The sequence below is a fragment of the Sinocyclocheilus rhinocerous genome, unplaced genomic scaffold, assembly GCF_001515625.1.
Source record: "Sinocyclocheilus rhinocerous isolate Xijiao unplaced genomic scaffold, SAMN03320098_v1.1 scaffold1660, whole genome shotgun sequence".
Lineage (NCBI taxonomy): Eukaryota > Metazoa > Chordata > Actinopteri > Cypriniformes > Cyprinidae > Sinocyclocheilus > Sinocyclocheilus rhinocerous.
This window is the reverse complement of record NW_015664758.1, coordinates 169522-188697: the sequence shown is the minus strand read 5'-3', so window position 1 is coordinate 188697 and position 19176 is coordinate 169522. Positions and strand designations below refer to the sequence as shown.

General features: G+C 36.5%; 2 protein-coding genes and 1 pseudogene across 2 annotated transcripts in view; 1 reads left to right on the top strand and 2 right to left on the bottom strand.

Moving 5' to 3' along the window:
* LOC107730420 (V-type proton ATPase subunit B, brain isoform-like) overlaps positions 1-6935 on the bottom strand; it is a 30503-nt pseudogene extending 23568 nt beyond the window's left edge.
* Positions 6936-8221: 1286 nt separating this feature from the next.
* Positions 8222-14390, bottom strand: LOC107730417 (coxsackievirus and adenovirus receptor homolog). Its single transcript, XM_016541263.1, has 10 exons — positions 14321-14390; positions 13993-14053; positions 12958-13077; positions 12736-12830; positions 10841-11010; positions 10523-10727; positions 9672-9824; positions 8728-8850; positions 8509-8647; positions 8222-8387 (listed from the first exon to the last, which is right to left on the bottom strand). The coding sequence occupies exons 2-10, from the start codon at positions 14010-14012 to the stop codon at positions 8222-8224; spliced, it is 1191 nt and encodes a 396-aa protein (XP_016396749.1). The 5' UTR covers positions 14013-14053; positions 14321-14390.
* A 1013-nt stretch (positions 14391-15403) lies between these two features.
* LOC107730423 (probable flavin-containing monoamine oxidase A) overlaps positions 15404-19176 on the top strand; it is a 40042-nt gene continuing 36269 nt past the window's right edge. The window contains exons 1-5 of the mRNA XM_016541269.1: positions 15404-15809; positions 15922-16009; positions 17860-18040; positions 18374-18488; positions 18585-18742. Of these exons, the coding sequence (XP_016396755.1) occupies positions 15692-15809; positions 15922-16009; positions 17860-18040; positions 18374-18488; positions 18585-18742 (660 nt within the window). The 5' untranslated portion in view covers positions 15404-15691. The remainder of the gene's footprint in view (positions 15810-15921; positions 16010-17859; positions 18041-18373; positions 18489-18584; positions 18743-19176) is intronic.

The following is a 19176-nucleotide window of genomic DNA, read 5'->3' as shown; positions in this document are numbered from 1 at the left end:
GGTGTCGCAAGGATGAAGTTGTCGATCCTGACTCGCCATCTCCTCATTAGACGCGCCTTTAGAGAGAAGTGCATCTTTACGGATTATGATTATAATGAAAGAGTTTTTGTTTTTGATATGTTTTATTTCGTTAAGTAGTAATTTAAAGCTTTCTATAGATATATTTATCAGTGAGACATGAATTCGCTGAGTTTTGGTTCATTTTTGTGAAGCGCTCCTGTTCAAGACGAGACGGCAAGCACATCATGTTTGTTTTCTTTATTTTATAAAAGCACAATGTTTTGTTGATATTGTGAGTGCACACAAATAAAAGTAGACCCTTTACAGCTACAAATGATGTATTACTCTTACCTTTATGAGCAAAAATGATGGCGTATCCACTGAAAAAAATGCAAGTGATCACGCTGGTGCATCCATGTCCTGCAAAGCGCGCTTTAGCTTCCACTCTCCGCACAGGCTACATTGATCAAACATAGGCTCACTGTCTGTCACTGGCCGCTTGGTCATTACTTAAAAAAAAACAAAAAACTTATATTTAACGAAAAAAAATGCTCCAAACTTTTTTTTAAATTAACTTCATAAAAAAACGAAATATAATCACTTTGCTATTACATACAAAACGGAACTATTTTAATAGCTGAAACAGTAGTATAAGCTGTGTGGGGAGAAGGGGGAAAAAGACGCGCTCGGGTCGGGCTTGGGCCGGTAATTCTGATAAGCTGTCGGACACGGGCCGGGCTAGGGCCTGAGCGTCTCGGGCCAGGGCCGGGCTAGGGCCTAAATTTGAGGCAGGGCTCTAACCCAGACTCTCTTTTAATCATTCTTGGAGATTTTGACAAAGCAAATCTCTCCCGTGAACTGCCAAAATAGGGACAGTAATATATTGGGTCACTGTTACACCACAATAAAGGATGCATATCACTCTATTCCATGTGCAGTTTTGGGGCTCTCTGATCACTGTTTGGTTCATCTTATACCAGCCTACAGGCAGAAACTGAAATCAGCTAAACCTGTATTAAGAACTGTTAAAAGATGGACTAATGAAGCAGAGTGGGATTTACAAGCCTGCTTCGACTGCACTGATTGGAGTGTTTTTGAAGTTGCAGCCACCGATCTGGACGAGCTCAAAGAGACTGTGACTTTATATATCAGTTTCTGTGAGGATATGTGCATACCAGGACATTCCTGTCATTCAATAACGATAAACCAAGGTTTACTGGAAAACTCAAGCAGCTTTGTCAGGCCAAAAAGGATGCTTATAGAAGTGAGGATAAAATCTAGTATAACCAGGCCAGGAAGAGACTAACAAAGGAGATACGTGTGGCTAAAAAAACTACTCTGAAAACCTGAAAAAAAAACCCAGCTTTCAGCCAATGACTCAGTTTGCACTGGTCTGAAGAACATCACCGAGTACAAGACACCTCCCCCACAATCTGCGGAGAATCAACAACTAGCTGATGATCTGATTGTGTTTTAATGCCGATTTGAAAAGTCCAGACTCACACCCAACACCTGCTCTAATCTGCACTTCCCACATCCACCTACCCCCCTGCAAACCCTCTAGCTCCCTCCCTCTCCCACCATTCAACCTGTGCTTAAGGTCTGTGTGGAGGATGTGAACTGGGTCTTCAGGAAGCAGAAAACTAAGAAAGCTTCAGTCCCAGACGGTGTTTCACCTGCCTGTTTAGAAGTCTGTGCTCACCAACTGGTCTTGAACAGATCTGAACAACTGAACAGATCTTCAACAGATCTCTGGAGCTGTTTGAAGTTCCTTGCCACTTCAAACGCTCCACTATCATCCCGGTTCCCAAGAAACCCAAAATAACTGGACTTAATGACTACAGACCTGTCGCCCTCACGTCTGTGGTCATGAAGTCATTTGAGAGACTGGTCCTGGCCTACCTGAAGGACATTGCTGAACCCTTGTTGGATCCTCTTCAGTTTGCCTACAGAGAAAATAGGTCTGTGGACGATGCAGTCAACATGGGACTGCATTACATCCTGCAACATCCTGAAAGACCAGGGAATTACGCTAGGATCTTATTTGTGGACTTCAGTTTGGCCTTCAATACCATCATGCCTGACCTTCTCTCAGACAAACTGACCCAGCTCTCCGTGCCCACCCCAATCTGTCAGTGGATCACCAGCTTCTTGACAGACAGGCAACAGCTAGTGAGGCTGGGAAAACTCACATCTAGGACTCTCACAATCAGCACTGGTGCCCCTCAGGGATGTGTGCTCTCCCCACTGCTCTTCTCCCTGTATACACACTAATGCACTGCAAAAGACCCCTCCGTCAAGCTCCTGAAATTTGCAGATGACACTACCATCATCGGCCTCATCCACAATGGAGACGAGTCTGCTTATAGACAGGAGGTTAAAGAGTTGGTTGTCTGGTGCAGTCACAACAACCTGGAGCTCAACACACTCAAAAAAGTGGAGGTGATCGTGGACTTCAGGTGAAACCCTCCCCACCCCCCTGCACCCCCCGCACTCACCATCATGAACAGCACTGTAACAACAGTGGAGTCATTCAGATTCCTGGTCACCACCATCTCTCAGGACCTGAACTCACATAGACTCCATTGCTAAAAAGGCTCAGCAAAGGTTGTACTTCCTTCGCCAACTGAGGAAATTCAACCTGCCACAGGAGATGCTGAAACAGTTCTACTCGGCCATCATTGAGTCCGTCTTTGTTCATCCATAACTGTCTGGTTTGGTTCAGCTACCAAATCAGACATCAAGAGACTACAACGGGCAGTTAGAACTGCTGAGAGGATTATCGGTGCCCCTTTGCCTACCCTCCAAGAACTTTACATCTCCAGAGTGAGGAAAAGGGCTAAGAAAATCGCCTTGGACCCCACACACCCAGCCCACTCTCTCTTCCAACTGTTGCCTTTTACCAGAACAGCCAGGCACAAGAACAGTTTTTCCCCACAGGCTATCTTCAGCCTGAACAATTAAAACTTCCGCAACTATACATTGTACATCATGAATTATGTATTTATGTTTATACGTAGAATTCAAAATTTGTACATTTAGTAAACTGCACACTTGTAAATAACGTGTACATTCATTTAAAAAAAAAAAAAATTCTACACTTCTACGTCTGTATATACTGCATTATTATTTAATTTTCAGTTTTTCTTATTAATGTTATATTCCATCTCTACTGTGTTATTCCTATGTATGTCTGCACTATCATGTATGTTTGCACTATGTCCGTACTTTCTTCTGCACTGCATCATTACTCCAGTCTTCAGTTACATGATTTTTCAGAAATCATTCTAATATGCTGACTTGCTTCTCAAGAAACACTCTTTATTACTATCAATGTTGAAAACAGTTGCGCTGCGTAATATTGTTGTGGAAACGGTAATATTTTTTTCAGGATTCTTTGATTAATAGTAGGTTCAAAATAACAGAATTTATCTGAAACAATAAATTCAACAATTTGACACAAAATATAATTCTAAAGTAATATTATAAATGTCTTTACTGTCACTTTTGATCAATTTAATGCATCCTTACTGAAAAGTAACAAGTAACACTGTCTCTTCAGGGAGAATCACCTTTTATATAATCATGCTTATATATATATATATTCATTCGACCTCCTTCATACATTTAAGATGAAAAAGGAAGAAAGAAGAAAATAAAACATTTAAAAAAAACAACAACAGCAGTCTCACCTCATTGTGGGGTAGACCAGCTGCTGAAAAAATGGGAATTTTTTGGCCTCTTGCAATACTGTTCATTCCATCAATGGCAGAGATGCCAGTCTGGATCATTTCCTCAGGATAAATACGACACTGAGGATTAATCGGCTGACCTACAGGAAGCAGGAGGAAATTGGATGGTACACATTTCATCAATACTCAAAAATGCTACTGATGACTATTTGTGAGCGTAATAATTTATGTGTCCTCATTGAAATGTACCATTAATGTCTAAGTAGTCCTCTGCCAGCACCACAGGTCCTCGATCAATTGGCTTTCCTGAGCCGTTGAAGACCCGACCTGTAACAGACTTCTAGTTTTAGCAAGTACACATGATAAAAAATATCACGTCTCCTTTTTTCTTCTTACCCAGCATATCCTCAGACACAGGGATGCGCAAAATGTCCCCTGTAAATTCACATGTGGTTTTTTTGGCATCGATACCAGATGTTCCCTCAAACACCTAAAAATGAATTAATGAGGGATGATACTGATCAGATTTCCACAATGGAGGAATTTTTTTTTTAAAACAGTTATTTCAGAAGGTCTCGTTCCCTGACCTGGACCACAGCTTTGGAGCCTGTGACCTCCAGCACTTGTCCGCTCCTCTTGGTGCCATCAGGCAGAGTTAGATGAACAATCTCAGCAAACCTGGGGAACTGAACCACATGTTACTAAACAACCAGTTAACATTGCATCAATAACTTTAGTGTAATCCAGTACTTTCCAAACAAATGAGATGATTGCCTTCGCTTCTGAATGCATGGTTATAAAGACAATAATGAACATCTCAGTAATGGTACATCTGTACAGCTGTAACTAGATAGGTTATTGAGTAGAAGTGGCCAAGTTGTCATTACCATTTACATTAAAATATCTTATATTGGTTTTTATTTTATATTTTATACTCAATAAGCAAGCAGACAGCTGTGGTGCCACATTCGGATGCATTGTTTCTAAACCACAATATAAATCAGACATGTAACAACGGTAATAAAAAATATAGAAATCCAATACCTTCACTTGATCCAAAATCACCAGGGGTCCATTAACACCAGCAACGGTTTTATATGCTTTACATACAATAAACATCAATGTCAAAAGAGTGTTTTTGCAGTCTAAATCAAATTCTACAAAGTCACACAAATTCTACAAAGTTTTTTTTTTAATTACATCAGTAAGCACTGTATTAAGAAAAATAAATACACAAAAAAATAAAGCACATATCACCTTATAAAATATGACATCATGTTATGGTCAAAGTGTCTTAAAAAGAAAAATAAAGAAAAAGAATGAGAATGTCATAACGTACAAAAACATAAATCCTAAAAGAAATAAATAACAGACCCTCATAATCAGAAAATAAAAGGTCATGATGCCTTGGAAATGTGTTATTCCTAACATTTTATTTATTTATTTGCTCAGGTTTAAGAAATGAGCCTAGTTATTTTAACTAAAAACCATATTTGAGAATTAACCAGTTTAAATATCAAATCTGTTAAAGCTCCATGCATGTTGTGATGTCATTAGTGCAACTGATGATGATGCCATCTATGGCAAGCCAATTTAACATTATTCCTAATAACTAATATTTTGTTACTACTATTTAGGGGTGCTCCGATTGATCGGCTACCGATATCGGTCGATAATCGCTTTGGGATGATTGATCGCGGTCTCTAAAAAGGCCGATCTCAATGCAAAATCTTTATGAACATTACATTTTTTTCTTGTGCTGTTATATTTGATTTGGAACTCGCGCGTGAAAATGTCTAAAACTTTACACACATTTGGATGCAATTTCACTGCCTGAAAACCATGTCTTAGTGTTTCAGAAGCATTAAAACAACTTTAACATTGTGTTTCATCTTGGAATTTCACATCAATTATCGTAGCACAAGTGAAAGTCAACAAGACTTATTTTTCAGTGTACCCCACACATAAGTAGATGTTGACTTGTGCAGTCATCATTGGAGCATTGCTGCCTGTCAGTATAGTAATGCCAATAGACATTGGCATCTTTCCTGACCTCTGGTTGTTGTATGGATCACATCTTTCAAACTGGCATACAATAATATACCCAAATGCCTGACTTCCATAGCAACATATTCTTCTTCACTGCCCTCACCCTCATTGCTTCTATCCTCCTTGATCCTCAACAACTTGTTGTATTATTACTTTGTATGCATGCATACTTTGTCAGTTATGCATGACGCTCAGATTTGTTGGTCTCTGAGTTGCTTTTATAAAAGTGCATTAAAAATTACAAAAAAACTTTAGAAAACACATTTGGATGTACAATTATATTTTTTATAACTTGAATTTATCTATTTTCTAGTCTAAAATGAGCTCACTATGGAGCCTTGAGAGCATGTGACCTAACGTGCTAATGTCTTCTTTACTACTTAGCTACCAAAAATTTGAAGCACATGATAAATACATTTTAATTTTTCTGGTTGAAGCGAATGTCATTTGACATCACTAAAATCACATTTTGTTGGCTGAACATTTATTTTGTATTTTAAATGCAATTTTCTTAGCGTAATTTATAAATATCCCATAGAGGGTTAAAGGACTACTCTAAATGTTAAAACGGCTTGCCATGAAGCCATCACGATACATATCGTGTATGCATATACCTAAAACCTGCATCATGTTGATTTTTTAACGTCATGTGTGGTGAAAACCAAACCAAACCAATCATTAAATTGATGTTAAGATCATGCAATTAGACATAGACAATGTGCATTTGCAAGGAAAATATTCTCTAGTTAGCAAGCTGACCCTGAATTCACCTGATTGCATATTTGGATCACAGATGTACAATATCAGAAATGTTACAAATTAGAAGCTAAATGTCTGCAGTTGAAAATAACATGATGAGGATGATTATTAGCAGATGCAGCGTAAATACAGAGTGCGTCATTCATTCGTTGCGACATACACACATCATTTGATCGCTACGGGGATGGGTTTCTGTTTGTACGGGTCCTTTCATAGTCAGCACTGGTCACTCACTTAATCTCGGCTGAGAAATATAGTCACGAGTCACGGCGAGGGCATTTTCCCGAACTGCGACGTGTTTGCTCCCGGTAACAGCAGATGATATTTCACTGACGGCTCCGCTCACCATTCCTCTAAGAGCCTTCATGATGACTATACTACACAAAAATCACTACTGTAAGCTAAGCGTGAGAACACGGCTGCACATGCGCAATAGTGCTTATGTGGTTCTCCCCCCTCCCCTTTTCAAAATCGACGCAGTGAACGATGACGCCCTCTAGAGGTGTCACTTGTGACAGTATAATATGCTTTATTATATTTCATATTATTAGAATAACAACTTGAGTAAAATATGAGTTGAATTGAAAATTCAGAAAAATTAATTTCAGAATTTAAGGGTATTTATGTTTCCATTTTGCTTGAATGATACCAGCTCTAAATTAAATTTGCAAACCCCCAATGATCATGTTTTCCAACATGATTTGAGAATGAACATCTAACCATCTGTACAAATCTCTCATTTTGTCACAAAATAAAAATAGTGCAGAATATAAAAAAAAGTGAATCTGATTATATATATATATATATATATATTTCAATATATATACTTCAAAATTAGTTTAAATAACATATAATTATTATTTTTACAATTATTTTAAAATTATTAAAGCAGTATTTAAGACTGCATATTAATTTACAAAAAAAAAACATTTAAAAATGCTTAAAAATAGACTTCCATTCATATTTTAACTAAAAATATTGATATTTAAAACGTTGTCTTTGTTATTTGTCAACAACTGATTTTTTAAAAATGTTTTATTGCAAATTCAACAAACAAATTCAACTTTTCAGAATAAGTCCTAAAATTGTTGAACAAAAAAAAAAAACTATTACTATTAATTGGCAAAAACAAAGATATTCCATCTTTCTTGTAACAACAATAATAATAATAATAATAATAATAATAATAATAATAATCAAATGCATTTCATATCTTTTGGGTAAAATTAGAGGAAAAACAACAGCAAAACAAACACATTTTATCATATAAAAATACCTAAGAAGAGTTATCAGTCTACACATCCAATTTAACCTTTTTTGTGATTTATTTTTGTCATTACTTTTAAATAGCTTCTTAATGATGTTTAATCATTGCCATCAACATCCAAATATCATAGAAAAACCATACAATTTCTATATTTATTTACATCATCTTAACAAAACATCAATAATGGAAGCTCCTCACACAAATATTGAATTTAGGTCTTGAAAAGAGTTCTACCAATATCATCTTACATGATTGTGCATCATTCATCCAAGACATAATGTATCCTTCTCTCATATTAAACCTACTGTATAAATACATTGAATGCTACACAATTACAAGGCAAAACATTTTGATTCCATTTTGTATCTTGCAACATGATCAAATCCAATAAAAGGTCATTCTTTTAGTAAACTGCAAACCAGTGACAATCTATAATACAAGTATGAGTAGTCTCTCACACAGCATAACCAAACCTGCTGTCATACTTTGCAGTGCTGTAGCTGGTGTTAGTGGAGGGTGGATGCTCATTTTGGGTTTGGCCCACCTGGCTGTAGGCCACACCTGAACGGAAGCTGGAGATTCGGCTGGTGGGGCGACTCTCAGGCGCGGGAGCATCCTCTCTTTAAGGACAGAAAGAAAATAAAAGACATCAGAGCCAGAATGTCTCATTATCATCATCAAACTTCACATCACTGAAGGAAATGGATGGATTCATGAAGAAAATGGAGGGGTTGATATCACCTAATCTCATTAGAGAACTCTTTGTCATGTTGATTCCAGTTACATTTGAAGATGAGAAGCCATATAATGATCAGAACGATCATGATGAGCAGTAAACATCCAACAACGGTTCCTGTGATGACCCCCGCTCTGTTTGGAGCTGTGGAAGATTAAGAAAACGATGATGAGAAATCAGTTAGCATAAAATCACCACAGAGTGTGTCTATATGCTTCACTTACGCTTCAGAGCTTGAAGGTTAAGCCGACAGCTCTCTTTCCCAACAGCATTGGAAACTTCACAGGAATAAACACCGGAGTGGCTTACGGAGTGATTACTGATCAGAAGTTCTCCTGTGACGGTGTCTAAATGTATGGCGAGAGAGAGAAAAAAACAACAACTTTTATTTAAATAATTGAAAAATGTCAATCGTCCATAAATCTGTAGGGTTTTATATATCTTTCTTTTTCTCATATGTAGAAATGTTATTATAATGATTATCGAGCACTTGTGACAGTATAATATGCTTTATTATATTTCATATTATTAGAATAACAACATCAGTAAAATATGCGTTGAACTGAAAATTCAGAAAAAATAATTTCAGAATTTAAGCATATTTATGTTTCATTTTGCTTGAATGATACCAGCTCTAGAGTGCATTAACTTTGTGCAAATCACGATGATCATGTTCTCCAGCATGATTTGAGAATGAACTTCTAACCATCTGTACAAAGCTCTCATTTTGTAATTACAATAATGTACATATTATTGTACACTGTCTATATGCAATTATATACATAGATAACTTAGTTAATCCTTGCTGAGCTTCAATGACAATTAATCAATTTCACCATGTAAAAACAATATGACTTAAATGACATAAATGTTTTATTAAACAAATGAGATTTATAATTTTTTAAAGATTTTGTTTTTGTTTGTTTATTTTATATTATTTTATTTTAATTAGGTGCTAATTAACTTAATTAGGCCATTTAAATGCATTTTAAATATTTTTCTCCACTAGACATAAATCAAATAAATTGTTATTGAATGCATGATATATTATATCATAGGCTCAGCATTCTTCTGCAAAAGCCGTAATTTGGATATTAAAATATCACTAGAGAATCACTGTAGAAGAAGCATGTCATTACAACACTTTACCAACAGAGGTAGCACTTACTCTGAATGGCATCTGGAGGAATGGGCCCTCCACTCTCTCTCCTCCATGAATACAGCAGAGGTGCGGTGCCTTCATCTGACCTGCAGCGGAGAGATGCTGGTTCACCCACGGCTTCACCACCGTCAACCCAACACTTCGGCACAGACGGTCTCACTGCCACAAAGAGAGGCGAAAAAATTCTTGCATTCACAATCAACTCAATACTTCAGCACAGGTGGCCTCATTGCCACAAAGAGAGTCAAACAACTGTTAGAATTCACCCATACAAATGCAAGACTGTTTATATAATTGCATTGTGCAATTTTATAGAGATCCAAAAGAACTTCTGAGAAGTGGTACACGGCTATTATCTTCAAGGACCTCTCTTTAAAATAAACCTTTCAGAGGAAAAATCATTTTCAAACTGTTTGGCCCTTTTCAACAGCTCTGAGTTTGCCTGAACACATCTCCATTTCTATTGGTCGAATGAACTGACAGGCCCGCCCCCAAACACACACCATTGGTTGAGCCCCTTTGTTGCCGTGTAGGGCTGGTCGGGATTCTTAAACATTTCACTTTGAAAGTAAGACAGTGGTGTAGTTAAATGTTGTCTTTACATATTAAACTGGGAAAGAGGAAAGTATTTCCATATCAAAATTTGAAGGAAATTTAAAGATCCGTCATGGAAACATTCTGTTTATTATCATGCTATTTTACAATTTTACCAGTTTTATCTTTTACTTCACTTTGTTATTCTTCTAAGTATTTACCTGTAGTGGCTAATGAATCAGAGTCTCACACATTCACAGAAAATAGCTTACTTCCATGTTGCAAAATAAGGTTGATACAAAGACACAGATATGTGACATTACCCATCACAATCAGTGATATTTTTCGGCTGTCCACTCCAGGTGCCTTTTTGACTTTGCACTGATACGTTCCAGCATGACTGGCAGTCAGTGAGGCAATCGATAGAGATGCATCTCCTTGGGAAGGGTCTGTAGCTGTGAAGTCCACTCCTTTCATTAAATCAGAGTCACCATGGGTGTATTTCCTTCCACCTGTGTATGATATGATCTAATGATATTGAAATTTAAGAATCAGTGAGATTGTTCAAAACAGTGCCTATAGGGAGGCCAGTTTGTCATTTATTTCAAGGATAGGAAGCAGTGACAGATCGCCTTACGCACCATCTGGTCTTTTTTTGTGGTGTCTGGGCTGACAACTGACCACTCAATGTCAAGTTCGCCTATGTCTGCTTGGCTTGACGTGTAGGTGCAGTCTAGAGTAACCGGATCCCCTTGAGCCATCTGAATAGTTTGTGGCCCACTGGAGGTCACTTTCATTGCTGCTGTCACATCTGCAAAAGTATGGCAAGAGATTCATGTGCATCCATCTGCAAAATTCTCTGAAGAGCTGTTCAGTCATGACGTCAGTTTATATGCCAACCTGCAAGGCTAATCAATATCATTCATATTGAATGAGTTTTTTTTTTTTAAATATAGTAAATAGGGTTGTGGTTAACATTATGTTAAGAAACTTTAATGTTGTGTTACATATTTACTATGGAGGCCAGTTTCCACCACATGAGAAAAAAAAAATCATGCTTCGGTAAATTATAATTATGAGATAAGTTACAATTATAACAGAAAAAAAAAACATAATTATTACATAAAGCCGAAATTATGAGATAAATAGTCATAATTATGACAGAACAAAAAACAATTATGACAAAGTCGAAATTATGAGTTAAAAAAGACAATTCTGATAGAAAACAAACAATTGTGAGTGTCAAATTATATAAGATTAAAAAGTTATAATTATTATAGAAAAAACATAATTATTACATAAAGTCTTAATTATGAGATAAAAAGTCATAATTATTAATACCAATAATTTTCTCCTATTAAATTCGTATAAGACAGAGATATTACTTATTAGACCAAAAGACAGTACACAGAATCTCTTGGATTACAATTTGCATCTATACGGATTTGCTGTTAATAGTGTTCATCGTCTGTTTGATTACGTCTTTAATTGTTTTTTTCCGTACATTTCTGCCATATGTACATAAACTGACAGTCACCACTGATAAGCTACTACTAAATATTGTAGAAACTTAATTTTCTGTAAAGTTGCTTTGCAACGATTTGTATTGTAAAAAGTGCTATACAAATAAACTTGAATTGAATTGAATTATGACAGAAAAACAATTATGACAAAGTTGAAAATTATGAGATAAAAATATAATTATGACAGAAAACATAATTATGACAAAGTCAAATTATATGAGATAAAAAGTTATAATTGTTACAAAAAAACAATTATTACATAATGTCGAAATTATGAGATAAAAAGACAATTATAATAGAAAATGCACAATTATGACAGTCAAATTATATGAGATGATAAGTCATTATTATGACATTAAAAGTAAGAATTATGTGATAAAGTCATAAATATCACATAAAAACTTTTTATGCCAAATGTGACTTTTTAGGTCATAATTTTGACTTTTTATTGACTTTTTATTAACTTTTTAATCTCATTAATACTTAGTTGTTATTACTTAGTAGGAAATCCATGGCTTGAAAATTGTCTCATTTGATGAATTACCAATGGACTACGAACATCTTCAAACTGTAACGGTAAATATACAGTTGATATATTAAAGATACAAACCAGAAATAATTTATAAGCATAACTATAGTCTTCGGATTGTTCTGTTCTTTCTAGGTAATTTTTTTCTCTGTCATTCAAAGTCGAAGAATGATCATTTTCAATTAGCCTGTAATTCCCAAATCTCTCATATTCCTGGTTTCATGCTGACGGTCTGTCCTGGTGCTCACTCATGAATGATTCATATGAGTTCATGCAACTCTCCAAATGACTAATATCTGGATTTGGTCCAAATGCTTGTGAATAAATCCCATCATACATCCATGACTTGGATGAAGGAAAACTTTCAGGCCTAATTGAGGAACTTTAGCTGTGTTGTGAGCAGAATGTCAAATTAACCCAGTCTAGAATGTGCTGGAATTCAAGTTTCAAAATACATCAAGTGTTTTTTTGCAAAGAAACTTACTTGCTTTGGGAAAAAGCATGGCGAGCACAGTCAATATCATAAATGAGGACGACGGGGACAAACTTGCAAGTCTAACACAAGGCCATTTTAGACATCTGTGAAAGATGAAAGCAAAAATACAGCAAAAGCTAGCGAAGAAGAACACTGAAAGTGGCTGTGAGGAAGATAATGAGCATGTCTTGCTGGGTACCATATTTTGAACTTTCAATGGTAAACACAAACCTTGTGTTGCAGCAGCGTTTTTGTACATTCCCGTTTGGACACCTTTCTTTGTGCCACTTTCTCCCATTCAGCTGACTGAAGTTTTTAAGACACACGCTTGAGCCTAGAAATGAAAAGAGACTGCAAAAAGGATATATATTTTAAACCAATAATTCACTTTACTAGTGAATTTTCACAAAATGGCTATAAAGTATGGTGTATTTACTCATCTCATATCAATGATACCTAACAGGGCATGTTTTAAAAACTGGTTCTCTCAAAGTTATGAACAAACATTCTTCCAATAATGTTTGTTAGAATATTTGTTCAAAGTTATCTGGTCTTTAATAATATTCTTCAAATGTTAGCACAAATACATTATTTATATATTGCTCATGGATTTTTTTTCTGGAACATTTTTTGTTGGCCATTTTTTAAATGTTACTAGTTTTAGAATGTTCAGAATGACCACTCAAAAGCAACGTTCCCATAATGATTGCAAAATTATAAAATGGAATGTTCTTTACAAAATTCTTAAACTAATTTGCTGTTCCCAGTCAAAAATAACCAGGCTTTCAAAAACTGCTTTTAAAAATGCTATATTATCACTAAATCTGGGATTCAATATTTTTGTCAACTTGTTTTATTTCAGTTAACACAGGATTTTTGGAACTGATTGGTTGTAGGCCTCATTGATCTGAGCTGGTTAGCAAATCCGCAAAAAGTTACTGATAAGTTATTGAAATACCCAAAATGATGACATTTTAGGAAGTTGTTATACCCTGTGTGAACAAAGTTAGAAGCTTTTAGTCCAATGTGATAACATTAACTAGCATTTTGGGGATAAGAATATCCTCTCTGGGTCAAAATGACTGGAACAAAGCCAAAAAAGTACATTTTAAACGTTCAGATAACATTTGGTTATGTTAGCAAAACATTACAGCTCGTTTTAAAGCACTTCAATGGTAGTATACATGTATCTTACATATAAAAAGCAAAAATAGGACACAAATCCTGGAAAAATGTTATACCACAGCAAAAGTCAAAAATACGCACCTGTTGTGACCCGAAGACATTTTTCCACAATCACAAAGCGAAAAGTTTCTTATCTACTTCCCTGTGGTGAGAGAAAAGTACACATCTTTGTTGCTTTTCTTTTTGTAAGACACTCCATTCTTCCTCCTACACTATTTTGAGAGCCTGTAACCTCATTGTTCAGCAAAATCTATCCTGTACCATACCTTATACAACACAAGTAGAAACATTTTGGCTGCTCATGCTGATCGACTGGAACAACAGGTTCCTCTGTGTGCAAAGGTATATCTGAACTAGAAAATAGGCCATAAAAACACAGATATTCCTGCAATTATACATAGAGACTTACACATGGAGGGCCAGTTCATCTCTCTGCTTTAGTCTTCATGCACGTCACCCTCTGAATGGCTCCACTGTGAGACAACAAGCCTCTTCTGGTATCAAGTGAAGGTGGTGCTATGGTGATGTGGTCCACAGAGACTGGTCTCAGGTGACAACTGGTTACTCCACTCAGAAAAACAAAGGACTGAATAATAAATTATTGGAACGTTTTAGTATATCAACATGCAGGGCAATTGTTTAATGCAATTATGTTTATTGACAATAAACAGTGTTTTTTTTTCTTGCTATGCACAATGCATTTTTACAAAGCTAACATGCAGTGAAAGTTCATCTAAAGGTGGTTCCTTTACAAAGAACATTTAGGCTCCCTCATGCCAACCTAAATAGGCCACTGCAACCTTATCTTTAAGAAATGCCCATGCTTTTTAAAAATCTAACGAGAATTATTAACATAAATGAAACTGTGAATGAAAGATCATGAAAGAGCTGCTCTGGCAACTTTGGCTTCACATGTGAGACTCAGATGGTTAACAGATGGCAATTATGCAGTTCAGTAAGACTGCTGGGAAAATAAATGTTTCCTAAAAATATAAATAAACAAAATAACACTGTTTGGATCAAAGGTTAGCAGGCTATTCATATAGTTAAAAATGCATGTGGTAGCCTAAATATAAGAATTTTGAGTACTTATGTTTTCACAGTAGCACATATGAACATGAGATCACAACTTTTGCTTCACAATCTACTGTGCATTTTACTGTGCAGGTAAGGTAACCTAAACATGTGTTTCTTGCATAAATCTTTTCAAAATATTAGACTCTAAATAACACGACAAAGATACATGTATTTGAAAGTTAGCAAAAAAATAATAAATTTTTTTCCTGATGGTTGCAGTTTCTGTTGGCCAAAACAATGGTTTCATATTTTTGTAAAGGCAAAATCTTTTGTTTTTCATAATTGTCTTACTATTTACATTGTTTTATTTTCTGTTTAAGTACACATTTTTGTTTACATCGTTTGTAATTGCCATTTGGTTTGACATTGTGTTGTCTAATGCATGCAATTAATTTTTTCATGTCTTTTCATTCATATCTTTTGGGGTGTTTTATATAATACTTCACACTTTTTGGGCACACATAACTTAATCAGAAGTGGGAGGTCTGAGTTAGTATCTTCCGGTGTGCCTCGGACCCCAGTCTGATACGCTTTATGAGGGCGAAGTGCCAAGTGCGTGCTTTACATGATCAGCAACAAGTGTGCGCAATAAAGCCGAACTTTCAACTTTCTTGGCTTTGCAGTTTCTCTGCAGGACAGTCGAGGTGTTATATTCGCCTGTGCAACAGATTTGACCGCGCTGTTTGCTCAAGCCACTGCAGGAATGAGTGAGGATCAGTTTGACGTGGTTGTGGTCGGCGCGGGCCTGTCCGGACTCAGCGCGGCTCGCAGGCTGCAGAAGAGAAACCCGCAACTCAGCGTCATGGTTCTGGAGGCCAGAGGTGCGTCGCAAGAAAAAACGACTTTTATCTTGGATATCCTTATTAATGAGCTATATAGGTCCGCTTGCATAGCTATACAAAACACTTTGTTTTTCTTATTTGCTGCACACAGACCGTGTCGGAGGACGAACTGTAAGTAAAGACCTGCCAACTGCGAATGGCGTTGACCAGTGGGACATGGGGGGACAGTGGGTGTCCAGGTAAGCATTTCAAGTTTAAATAACTGTTATTGTTATTGCATGTTTCAGGGAAGGTTTTTAATGTCACTTTATGCAGAGTTGAGACACACTTTTAGACTCACGCTTTCTCTTCACAATACAATTTCTTACGCCAGATAACAAAAACAAATCTCATGCATGTTCTCCACGTTTTGCTTTGGGTTTCCTTCTGGTGCTCCGGTTTCACCCAAATCCAAAGACGTGATAGCTGAATTGGAGACATTTAATTGTCCATAGGTATATGCTTGTGTGTGTTGTCTCTGTGATGGACTGGCCATCTGTCCAGTGTGTTTCCCTGTCCTCGGTCCAAAACTTTGAGACCGGCTCCAGCATTCCAGCATAAGACAAACGGCTTGAAAAACGGATGGAAGAGTCTCGATTGGGCTAAACGCCAAAAGAGTTGTGTGACCCCAAACCAGGTCCGAAATTAAAACCTGGCAAAAGCCAAATGTGGGAAGTTGTGGGCGTTATTATTTCCAATGCCTTGAGAAATACTTTCTGCAGCGCCCAGCTTTTACGTTTTACTATTATGTTCTAGATTCTGCAAATTATATGAATTGGAAGTAATACTTAGCCTATATTTCCATTCCAAAGAAGTCATAACAGCATAACAGTCGTTGTTCAACGAAGATAATATCGCAAAAAAACAAAAACAAAAAACCTAAAAAACTAAAATATGCATTTTCATTAAATATTTGATGTTGGACAATCAGAATTTATAGACAATTAGCCTATATTTTAGGAACATTATTAAGCAGCTGAATTGAATTGAATATTATTTTGTTCTGTTCTTCTATTCAAAATGTTGAAAATAACATTAACTAAGATAATAAATGAGTAGGTATATTTTAATAAGTTATTTTAATTGTTACTGTAGTTTGTGTTGACTATACTGTAGTTAACAAATGGAACCATATTGTAAAGAGTTACCAAAATACCTTTGTTCAACCTTTTAGTCTAGCTTTATTGTACTCTTGCCTGAATGTATGTCAGTGTTGTTATATTGTGTTGTTTGCTTGTTAGCCGACATCTACAGCTGGATCATATTGTGTAGTATAGTTCACCCTAAAATTAAAATTCTGTCATTAATTACTCACCCTCATGTCGTTCCAAACCCATACGACTTTCGATCATCTTCGTAACACAAATTAAGATCCAAGAGCTGTCCCTGAATAGACAGCAACACAGCTATCACATTCAAGGCCTATAAAGGTAAAAAAAACTGTTGAATAAAGTCGCAATTTTGTTTTGTTTGCATACAAAAAGTATTCTCGTAGCTTCATAACATTACAGTTGAACCAATAATGTCAAGTGGACTATTTTATCAATGTCTTTACTACCTTGCTGGGCCTTGAATGTGCCAGGTGCATTGCTGTCAGTGCAGGGTCAGAAAGCTCTCTAAAACTAAAACGATCCCTTTAATTCTAGGCTGAAGGATCAGATTTTAATTTTATTTAACAGGAAACCTTACTGAAATATAGTGTTTGTGACAACTAGCCCCAACTTGCTTGTTTTTGAGTGATAATGGGAACATCCTAAAAGCTTGTTTAAGCCTACAGGCATTAATAATGTGTTTTCAAGCGAGATGTTTATTGCTGTAATCCACTACCCGAACTATTAGAAAAATACCCCGAGCTACTCTCAGCATCCACCGAGATCAATAAACGGCCGTTGCCTGGGGCTGTGAAAGCCTTCGCTTTAAATGAGGGCAAGCAGGATTTTCATCAACTTACACAAAGTCGATTTGAAGGAGGCGTCTGGCTGCCTTTAGATGTCCGAATGTGTGCAGAAACACGCTTTCTGGTCATTTATTTGATTTTCATGTCCTGTAGCTCGCAGACCCATGTCATGGAGCTTATTCGAGAGCTTGGTCTGGAGGTCTTTCCACAATACACCGAGGGCAAGAAGGTGCATCACGTGGGTGGTCCGCATGCCAAAATCAAAATGTACACCACTAGCATGCCGTCATACTCCCCGCTCACCCTGCTGGACTTCACCCAGGTTCTGCGGCGGGTATGAGAAACAGCACCATCTCATCTGACAAAGTGCCGGTCCACAATAGAATTATTCTTTTTTTATTGAGTGCTAGAACGTGACTAATAGCCATCATTTCATGTCTTAATGGATGAAGACTTCAGGTTCCATATTGTGTCTAAGATGCATATTTACCTTGCACGTTCAGCCACAATAGATCTTGTAGATCTGTATAGATGTATGAAAGCTTTTAGCTGCTATTTCTAAGAGTGGTTAATGGATTAATGGGTTTCTCCAATCTATTGAGGTCATTTTTGACATCATGCTAGTTTCAAGCTTAACCATAAGGTGAGAGATGTGTATATTGCCTAGATTGACCATCTTACTCAGACCATATCAGTTGAAGACCCAATGAGTTCTCCTAATGCCGAGCTCTATGACGGCATGACGCTTCACACCTTCATGGAAAAACATATCTGGACCACACGTGAGCATTGTGCATTTCCTGCATTTTCAGTTCAATGCATTAAGCAAAGTAGTCCATTGACATTTGCCGATACTTATCTTTCTGTGTGTCCTATAGAGGTAAAAGAGGAGCTGGCCTTGTGTAGCCGTATCGTGTTTGGCTTGGAAGCGTCTCAGGTCTCCTTCCTGTTCTTTCTGATGTACTCCGCTGCAGCAGGGGGCACCCTACGACTCCTGGAGACCACACCTGGCTCGGGTCAGGAGTTCAGGGTCAAGGTGAGGGAGAGAGATAAGGTGGATAAACAACATATACATGACAGAGATTATTCTCACTATCTACAATTGTTACTTGCACAGTTTCAAGGCCAATCGTGGCTTGAAATCCCAGCTTTTGTAATACAGACTGGTTTAAAAGGAATAATTCATACAGAAATTATTATACAATTTTGGCATTATTAATTCCCTCTTATGTATTAATGACTTGTTTTCTGGGGTGATTTACAGCTGTGTTTATTATTGACTAATGTATGGAAAATAATTTTAATAAAGAATTTTTTTTGTGTTCCACTAAAAAAAACACACATCAGAATTATGGGTTTAGAACAACTTTAGGGTGAGAAAAATGAAAGAAAATACAATTATTATTTTTTTGTGAATTATCACTTTAATATATAAAAAAATAAATGATAAAGATCAATTCGAGTTGCTTT

Excerpts from the sequence above, each read along its gene's own strand:
- LOC107730417 (XM_016541263.1), bottom strand. The coding sequence starts at position 14,012 with ATGTCTTCGGGTCACAACAG. Across the intron at positions 11,011-12,735 it reads CATGCTTTTTCCCAAAGCAA|ATGTGACAGCAGCAATGAAA; the intron begins GTAAGTTTCTTT and ends ATACTTTTGCAG. Across the intron at positions 10,728-10,840 it reads CCACAAAAAAAGACCAGATG|ATCATATCATACACAGGTGG; the intron begins GTGCGTAAGGCG and ends CAATATCATTAG.